This window comes from Apis mellifera, linkage group LG7, assembly GCF_003254395.2.
Source record: "Apis mellifera strain DH4 linkage group LG7, Amel_HAv3.1, whole genome shotgun sequence".
Classification (NCBI taxonomy): domain Eukaryota; kingdom Metazoa; phylum Arthropoda; class Insecta; order Hymenoptera; family Apidae; genus Apis; species Apis mellifera.
Window position 1 is genome coordinate 13,995,637 of NC_037644.1, and position 10,310 is coordinate 14,005,946.

At 44.4% G+C, this 10,310-nt stretch overlaps 1 protein-coding gene across 3 annotated transcripts in view; it reads left to right on the forward strand.

Annotated features, from left to right (window-relative positions):
• LOC408898 overlaps positions 1-8,044 on the forward strand; it is a 38,991-nt gene extending 30,947 nt beyond the window's left edge. For all 3 annotated transcript variants that reach the window (XM_026441643.1, XM_026441642.1, XM_026441644.1), the window contains 5 exons: positions 2,146-2,280; positions 2,562-2,669; positions 2,773-3,033; positions 3,151-3,409; positions 4,244-8,044. In XM_026441643.1, the coding sequence (XP_026297428.1) occupies positions 2,146-2,280; positions 2,562-2,669; positions 2,773-3,033; positions 3,151-3,409; positions 4,244-5,373 (1,893 nt within the window). In that variant the 3' untranslated portion in view covers positions 5,374-8,044. The remainder of the gene's footprint in view (positions 1-2,145; positions 2,281-2,561; positions 2,670-2,772; positions 3,034-3,150; positions 3,410-4,243) is intronic.
• Positions 8,045-10,310: the final 2,266 nt, after the last annotated feature.

Here is a 10,310-nt window from a genome sequence, read left to right on the forward strand (position 1 = left end):
GAGAGAGAGGTGGTCTTCTCGTTTCGAGGAGCAGCCCTCCTCCGCTCGATCGATCCCACCGCTCCTCGACGTTGCCTGCGCCTGCTGTTTATTCAGTTCGAAGGACTCGATTCGTCGCGGCGCAACAACAAAATGGATCCATTCTCGGAAAGATGTTTCGCATTCGCAATTAGCCGGCACGTATGCATTGTGCAACGTTTAATTGCTCATCAGCTAACGTCCCTAATTGTCGGCCGCGGACGCCATCATTTTCGCGGTATTAAACAGCTATTCGCCACGTAATCTCGGTTGTACGTGACCGATGCTTGGAACACGATCTTTGTCCAGCCTCGATAAATTATTGGACACCGGAGGAATTCTCGAAACGAATGGCACGGCTAATAATAAACGTTCGGAATCCGCGAAAAACCGCGAGTTTCGGAGCTGCTTCGAGTCAGTCACGGTCGAGATTACGCGGCGAAAAGAAGGGGAGGGGGGAGAGAGAGAGAAAAAAAGAAGAGAAAAAAGAAACGCTCGAGATCGCGTCATCTGTGTGGGATATTACAAAGGATATAACATAATAAATTAACGTCGTCGAAGAAATTCTCTCCTTCTCGCGAGATTATCATCGATCCCATCCTAATCGGTTAAACAGATTTCCTTCCTTTTTCTCCTATATTCTATTTATATACATATGTGCAGGTAACGGAACTCGGTGGATAATTTAGTTTATCGATCGGTGGAAAATGGGGCGCAGGAATCGCGAGAACAACCGCGAACACGGTAATTCCTCGAGACGTTTCATTACGCGGAGATAAATGCTCCGTGGGATTGCTTCGAATTAGCGAAAATAAGGAGCGAGAAGAAGGAGGAGAGAACGCGGAGACCGTTCAGGAAGAGAAACAGACTCGGTCGGCAATTATTTTTCTCCCGAGCGTTTTCGTTTTCGTGTCGAAACGAAATCGCGACGAGCACCGCTTCCTTTCTCGACGTTGACCGAATCGAAAATATGAAAAAAGGAAAAAAGAATTCTACGAGAAGAGATCTCGTTGGTAGAATATATTTGTTGAAATATTTGCAGACGCGGTGGCGCGCCTTTCAAGAAAGCGGTACGCACGGTCAAGGACGATGATAATCTCGTGTCATCGATACGAGGAGGAAATAATTCTCTCCTCGGATACGATCGAAGCGTAAAGATGTAACACCGTCGATCGCTTTTTCTTCTTCTTCTTCTTCTTCTTCTTCTTCTTATTGCTATTATCAAGCGGTAAGGAGACTTTGCATAAACCGTAAACGTTTCCTGGTGGCCTTCGATGAGAAAGGTAGCGCGCTGTTGATAACCTTGATACGCTTTCGTTCGAACCTGTTCGTTGGCGCGTTTCATACACACTTTTACACGAGTATTCGAGCGTACAATGTGTTCGGAGAGGAGAAAAAGTATATGGAAAAACGAGAAGGGGAGAAAATATTATGGATCTGGATTTAAGATCGCACGCATCGAGAACATTTCAGAACAGTTGGGAACAAAGGGAACGTTTCGCCTCTTTGTTTCGTCAGCTCGTGGATAGAGGCGAGGATCGGCCGGCCCGTTTCATCATCATCGCGCCCGATGATTTTTCTGCGTACTCGGGGAACGTTCCGTGATATTTTCTTTACGATCATCGTTAAATACCCTTCCATCTTGGCGCAGCGCGCGAACAATGTGTAATTCTCATCGAGCGTAGAGTTCTTCATAAAACTGTGAAAATAAAGGAAGAAAGTAGCTCTGAAACAAGCGATATTTATAGCGATGCGGAGGAACGTCGGGACACGATACTCGTTCCTCCGCTCGTCGATCAGTTTTATCCGTTTCTTCCTTCGGCTACGCAGAAAGTGTACACGTTCCAAGAATCGAACAAAGTGATGCAACCAAGCGATGCTTGTCTATAAATTTCTGTCGTTTAATTTACTTGTCCAATCCGCAATCTCGTACCGAGTAAATTTAATTAACGAATCGTAATGGAAAGTCGTTTATATTTTTTATTCTCCTCTTTGTATCGCGAAATTAATGACAATTTTATTTTGCCAATTACGAGAGTCGTCGACATAACGTGGTTTTTAGGGTCACGGCATTCAACGGTTACGATCGGCCGAGTTTGATCGCCGTTTATTTGCGTTTTTTTTTAGGTGGTCACGCTATCGTTGTACGCGTATTTCTTCTCCGCTTTGCTCGGCAGACAATTTATCGAGCGGACTGACGGAGTCGGAGGCGGGAAATACGAGGAACCTGACATGTATTTCCCATTTTTCACGGCTTTACAGGTAAAAAGAAAAGAAAAAAAAAAAGAGACACTTGAAAAGTATTCCGTATGAAATATCGTTTCTTGAATATCGATTTTCGAACATCTCCAAGCCTAAAGTAAAAAAGCAAACAAACTTTGTTTTTTACTCCTTGCTTTTAATCTCGTTTTCATCCACGTTAAATCGATTGATCGAATATATTTATATACCTTATACGTACCGTACAATATTTCAAACGATATTTCGTACATATAATTGGATACGACCAGGTTTTCCTCTACCGTTTTCCGTTTTCGTTTCAGTTTTGCTTTTACGTGGGATGGTTGAAAGTCGCCGAGGTGTTGATCAATCCTTTCGGCGAGGACGATGACGATATCGAGTTAAACTGGCTGATAGATCGTCACATCAAGGTATATACATACTTTTCCCAACAGATTCTCTCTTTCTTTCTCTCTCCGCCTCGGCGAAATTTCGAAACTCGTTTATTTCTCTTCTCTTCTTCTTACTTAACAGGCCGGATACATGATCGTGGACGAAATGCACGAGGAGCATCCGGAACTGTTGAAAGATCAATATTGGGACGAGGTGGTGCCGAAAGATCTGCCGTACACGGTGGCGAGCGAGCAGTATCGAAGGGAGGAGCCAAAGGGTTCCGCGGAGCATTACAAGGTGAAAGACAGCGATGCGCTGTACGCGAACGTGATGCTGGGCACACAGATTCACAATCACGTTCAGCATCGCAAGACCCACCAGGACGACATGTACGCCGATTACGTAAGTGAGCGTCGTCTCGACCGAACTCGAAACCATCCTTCCTTTCGAGAACAGTCGAAGAGTGTAATCGTCGTCGCCGTCATTCGTCGTTATCGTTTCGTTTCTTCCCATCGGTAGGAGAGCGTCGACACGCCGTTGGTCGAGCGAAGGAAAAATTGGCTGCAAAGACAAATCACGAGGATGGGCTCGGTTCGCAGCTCCTCGACCACGTACAGCAGCGGAGGTGGTTTCTTCTCTAGGAATCGTCACAACAGCGTTTACAGCAGCCCCGAAACGGGAGGTTTACCGCAGACCAACAATCCAAATCTGAAGATGTCGCTGTACGATCGGCTGGTTGGGAGGAAAAGTATTCGAAGTCAGAGAATGGGTCGACAAGGCAAGTGTTCCCTCCTCCTCCTCCTTTTCTTCCTTCTTCTCCCTTGGAGATAAAAATAATCGAGTAAAGAAAGAAAGAAAAGAAAAAGAAAGAAAATATAAGGAGAGAAAAATATTCCGGCGATTAAAACGCGACTATTCGCGATCGTACGATCAACAGTTTTGAAATAACGTTCATTGTAACGACGATCGATGATCGATTTCGATGCTATTTAAACGGTAATGATGCAATCTTACGTAACACTCGTACGTACTCGCGTGTTAACAGGATCTGTAACTCGAATGAATTAACGTTTACTATCTGCGGTTCGAGTTATTCTACGCTGTTCTCCGTGAAATCGAAAGAGAACAAAAAAAGAAAAAAAGATTCGTCGCCGATCGAAAGAATTATCGAGAGCGTGGAAAGAAAAAGAAAAAGAAAAAAAACAGAGGAATAAAACGATCGCGTTAACGGATATCGAAATCGATAACGGATATTTCCTAAGCTTGGAATAGCTTAGCCGCGTTCCGATCGCGGTGCGGCGAGAAAAAAAAAGGAGAAAAAAAAAGAAAAAACTTTCGACGAAAGTCTCGCGAAGCTTTCCGTGCGCATGCACGCACGATTATGCAACGCGTAACCTTGTGTAATCAGAACAATTTCCGCAATTGCGAAGTGTCGAAAAAAAAACTTTTCTGAGACCTTGCGCCTCTTTCTCCTCGTTCCTCCTCGAGAGAGAGAAGAGGAGAAAAATTAGCGAGATGGAAGAAAGATCTCCAATCGAAAAGAAGAAGAAAAAAAGAAAAAGAAAGGTCGATTCGATTCGTATAACTTATATCGATTCCTGCGTTCCTCCAGGTACGATGACGAAGCTGAACACGGTGCCGGTCTCGCTGAAGAACCGTCCCCGCATACCAACGCCGGACGTGACGAAGGAGGTGGTGGACCGGGAGCAGAGGCTGGCGCTGTCTGCGACGAACGCGGCCAACATCGGGGCGGGCGTGGTCGGGGTGATACCGGCCAACGGCCACTACCCGACCGATCTGCCCGTGGTCCAGGTGGTGCTCTCCCCGATACAAGAGACGGAGGGGACCCCGGTGACGGGGAAGTCGGGTGCCGCGGCGCTGGCGCAGGCCGTGCTCTCGCCGACGTTGACGAGCGCCGGCCTCGTCGCGCCCGTCACCCTCACCCCCGTCACCGTGTCCCAACTCACGCAACTGGGCCTGGTGACCACCACGTCCGCGTCCATGATCAAGTCGACGAACCAAGCCAACGCGCCGACCCACCAGGCAACCCTGACCGAGGTGAACAGCAGCGAGGAGGAGGGGTCGGGCAGCGGGAGCAGCAGGAGCGGAAGCATCACCGGCCAGGAGGAGCGTTCCACGCCGTTGATGATGAACCAGGACAGGAGCACGCCCCTGATCGGGGGGGAGAGCGGCGGGAGCCAGGCGGGCAGCAACGGCAGCTCGCCGACCTTCGACAGTTACAACGACCGGTCCCCCATCCTGATGAACCCGGAGAAACTGAGCTACGTGGTGGCGACCGCGCAGGACACGGCCAAGGTGGACCCGCGGGGGAGGCGATCGGCCTCGTTGCCTGGCCCACCGCTGGTCCAGTGCAGGGAGGACAGGAGCATGTCGCTGCCGCAGTCGCCGGGCCTCCAGCCGAGGGAGAATCGGGCCGCCTCGGTTTCCAGCGGCCACGAGCCGCCCAACGCGGTGGACAGCCTGGTGGCGCGCGTGCTCCCCTCGAGGGGGGCGGAGGCCAGGCCGAGGACGAACAGCATCGGGCACGATCTGTGCAGAGCGTCGGCCGGCCACCGGCAGCCGGTCGCAGGCCAGGACGCCTCGAGGAAGATCAGCAGCGTGTCGTGCACGAACGCGTCCCTGTCGGGCGGATTGGCGACGAGCGCGGCGGCGGCCACCACCACCGTCATTTCGGCCACGCCCCCCGTCTCGAACAGTAAAAGGGGCGAGGTGTACGTCTGATCCTAAGGGAATCTACGATGATTTCGTGAACAGATCGTGATAGATTCGGGTGAAGGCCCGATCCAAGCGCTTGCCGCCCGAAATCCGACTATCCGTCCATCGCCCCGGCCTCCATCCTCGCGTCTCCTCTCTCGCTCGTCACGCGGTGAGAGTAGGAAGTAATTTGCCCGCGACAACCATTCCTCCCTTTCTCTCGTGTTCGATCGAGGCGTCCTCTCGCGCTCGCTCGCCTGTAAATACGATCTTAATTTATAAACGGTCGCAATATATATATATATATACACATACATGTACATACACATATATGTGTATATATAATTAATCTCGACCTTGACTCGTCCCGCCATGCCGCGTTTAATCGTCGTACGTCGATCGTCCGCGTGTTATATACCTGGCGTCGAACGTGAATCGTGATGGGATCGAAATTCGTTCGTTTCCACGTTCACCGTCACGCGGAAATCGCGCGAGTATTCCTTCCCTTCTTTATCGTATTTATGTATGTGCAATAACGAGCGGTAACGAGCGGTCGACGCTCGTAATCTACGTTACGAAAAACCGCGTCGTTTCCCGAGTTTTTAGATTAGGAGCTATCACGAGCGTTCACGCGATGCACGGGTGAAAAGAATAGATACGTTCGAGTCGCATGTACACAGACGCGCGATACGCGATATGCAAAACACCGTGCAAAGCGCCGTGATGACACGGCCACGATATCGGCTTCATCTTTTCTGCGCGAGTACGAGAAATCTCGAGGCTCGCGCCGAAAAGTGGGATGGCCGATCCGTTTCGAGACGAACGAAACCCGAGCCCCGTCGTCGTCTTTTTTCTCTTCGCCGCGGTTTTCGTCCAATCGTCGGTGGATGAAAGATACTTTTTTCTTTCGTTTTGTTCTCTCTCTTTCTCTCTCTTCCGCACCGAATTTATATCGACAACGCGAAAAGAGGATCGAATATATCGAATTTGTTCGCGATGATCGGCAGAGGAAATGCGTCGGGTTCGATTGCGAGCTGGAAAATGACGAGTGCATATATACATACATATAAATATATATATATATATATATAAATATACGCGTGTGCACGAATATACCGCAAACGTTTGCCATATTTGCCATACTCGGAGACACTTTGCGCGAGATAATTGCGAGCGAGAAATGCCGAGATCTCGATCCTTCCAAGTGACTCGAGTTGCGCAACCATTTCCTCTTCTTACTTCGGTTCGCCACGAGATCTTCACCATTATTATTATTATTATTATTATTATTACTATTATTATTATTATTATTATTACTATTATTATTACTATTATTATTATTATTATTATTATTACTGTTATTATTATTCCACGATCGTTAGCAATTATATTAAGTTAGTTTTTTTTTTATCGATACGAAAAAAAATTCGTGCGCGTGAGGATGCGATCCTGCGAAGGAGAGACTCGATCGAAAAAAAAATAGGGAACGAGACGATTAAATTTTTAGGATTATTATCTTATTATCGCATTCGTCCCTTGTTATTAAAATTACGATCGTTCGATCGTGCGAACACGCGCGACAGCTCAAGTACTTACTTTTCTGTAAAACTCGTCGTTGATAGATCGCTTAATTACACACACACACACACAGAGACACACATACATAGAAATTCGGTGTACATGAAAGGATGATTCCGGCTATCGAGCCAACGTACGTGTACATAGTAGAGCAATTAAGTTAAGGTTATTTTGGTGTATGAGATTATGAATATGCTCAATGCCAATGCTCGTGACGCGCGATACTTGTTATATCGAATGCGTTCTTTCAATCGTCGATGCGAAATCTTCGGCATCGTCTTTGTTTCATTTCGTTAGCGTTAGGTATAAGGAATATACGGCCTGAAGTGCAAAAAAATATGTGTAAATACGGGGGCGTATTTTTAATTTCGATTTGTTATTTACGTTCTTCTACTCTTTACTTCCTTCTTCTTTCTCGTAATAAGAAATCGTAAGGAAAAAATCGTGTTGATTCCTTCTCGAGAGATCAACCGTTTAATTTGAACGATTTGATTTAAACGTCGGGGACGTTGAGTAAAGTACGACAATCTAATAAATTTGTTTAGTTGCATAACGTAACGCGAGGTCATGCGCGATCGCTTTTTGTTAAGTTGAAAAAAAGAAAAGGAAAAAAAGAAAAAAAAAAAGAAAAGAAAAAACATTCGTTTCGTTTTCGATGATCGAGAAAAGTGCTCTCGAGACAGAGATAAACAAGGTCCCTCCCTTTCGAAAGGGACTGGAATGTTAAGAATAGGTGTAAAAAAAAAAAGAAGAAAAAAAAAAATAGGAAAAGAAAAAAGGAAAAAGGAAAAAAAAAATGATGACATTTTAGAGCGTTTTCTCCGTTTTGACCAACATTCCGTCAGTACTCGCGAGAATTGCGTTCGTTTCTTCGAACAAATACAAGATACCGCGCATACCGATTTGTAGATATTTAACACATTTAGTATTTGTATATAGATTACACCTCATTTCCGTTATGATTTTTCAGATCCGAGACTTTCTTCAAACTACGTAGACGAAGAATCCGTTTCGGTATCCGAGTCGCGTCTGCGTGATGTAAACGAATCACACGTAAGAATAGTAATGCATTATTCTTATTATCTATATTCTGCAATAAAAATAAATGTTTTCAAAAGCATCTATCTTCGTTTCATTCGTTTCGCGAAAAACCGATCGTCAATCGTCGAAGCGAGTCGACAAAGATTTCAGATTTCCGCTTGTTTTTTTTTTTCTCCCAACAGTCGATCGCGTGATTCGTTGAATTAGTAATTATCTTATTAAATGTTTTTATATCTATCTTTTTTCTCTCTCCTCTCTGCCATCTTTTCGCCTTTCCTTGAAAAAGTGTCGTATAAAGTCGCAATTGCGTTAAAATTTTCCAACGCTATTCCAGAAATATGAAAGTAAACGTTTTAAAATTGCGCATACATATATTATACGACGTATAATAATTGAATGGAATCTTTTGAACGTATATTATTTCGTAGAATATAAATATAGACGAGAAGAGTAACGGGAGAAAGTAAAAAAAAAAAAAATATTGAAATCAGCGCCATCTACAGAGTGCCGTTGCTGAAACGTATAAAAAAGGATAGAAAATAGCGAAAGAAGGATAGAGGTAAGATGAGAAGTAATCATTAGCGCCATCTCTCGATCAAATACGCTTCTATATAAAGATATAGTTTTAAGAACGCTCGAAAGATGGAGCACCATGGTCAATTCTTACATTGACTCTAATCCTTTTCTTATTATTTACTTTCTTTGTTTATGTTTCATCTGCGGCATCCTAGAGATGGCGTTAATTTCATAATTTTTATTCAATCTCTATCTTTCTTCGATCGTCTTCCATCCTTGTTTACGATGTCATAAGAAGACTCGAATAATATTTCTACAATATGTTTACGGAGAAATTTTCTAAAAAAGAAGTTGAATTTTACTTTTAAGACAGCTTTATTAATTAATTGCGATACATTTAAAATCCGAAACATGAGAAAGAAATGGGATTTTTACCTTCGAATTATGCAATAAGAAATACGTTGGACACAGAGTCCGTGATTATACGTACATTCGTAAATGGCAAATCATACTCGAACGAAATCCTCGTTCGAATCTAAATCAATTCGCCTCGCAACAAATTAGAATACGAAGGATTGTGATTTCTCTCGGTGTAATTGGAAGGGCGACGCATCGATCGACGTCTAATCGAGGGAACGACTCGTTGGAACGGACATTTGGATTAGGCTCCGAGGAACGTGGAATTATATTCCGCCACTCGGAAGACACGCCCATGCCTTGGTTGAACGTATTCGTCGCCGGCTAATTCCTCGGATCGCTTCCAGCAAAGAAAACGTCGTCCCGTGAGAAGGCAACGTTCATCTCATCTCCGCGTACACGCTCGTCCTCCTCGTTCACGAGCAAATAGGAGCGGCTCACGCGCCGTTATTCGTGCCGAACTCTCGAACACGTATGAAACGCTAAATATTTATTAGATGCAACCGACGAACGTACCGACAATTATCCATCATTCCATCAACCGCGATATCAATTTTCACGACTAGAGATCGCTCTAGTTTACATTCTTACAAGTTTTACGGCATCAAATTCTCATATTACTCTACGATATTCGAAGCGAAAAATAGTATTTTAAATATAAATCTCTCTCTAAAATGATATACATTTTCTATCATTTTTAGCCATATGTAATCATCGTATCTATATATGCATACAAATTTTTATAATTTATCCAAACATATTCGATACGTATAATCGTTCAAAGGATCAACGAATTCATTATCGACAAAAGGAATAGAACCATCGACAAATTTTCAAGATATACAATTTAAATTTCTTCCTTACATGCTTCGACGCTTTTCGAAAAAAAAAAAAAAAGAAAAGGAAGAACTCGTATCCTATTTCTATATAAGGAATTTTATAATTTTCACGACTCGATTGCTTCTCTCCTCGGTATCATCTCGTTTTATCTCGCGTTCGAACGATCGCAACGAATTTATTATCAGCCCCGCGGTTTTCCACGCAATAATAAATAATTACGCATGTCATCGGATTATCGGATCGGTCGCGGTCGGTCGCGTTTTATCGGGCGACAGCATGCGTTTGCACTCAGCTGTGCCTCCGAGCTTTTCTTTCAAAGAAGCCTTGTTAGCTTTTCTTCGCTACCTTTGCGCTCGTATTCGCTCTCTTTTTTCCACCGCTTTGCTTCTTTTTCGTCTCTTTCTCTCTCTAACAAACTTTTGAGATATTTCCATTGGAAAGATGAATAATTGCGATAACACTATCTTCCCATTCGATATAGAAAGCATCGAGAAGAGGATTCGAGATAGAGAAAGTTACAAATTTGGGAAGTTACTACCTCGAGATAAAACAGTATTTTATCTTCCTACTTC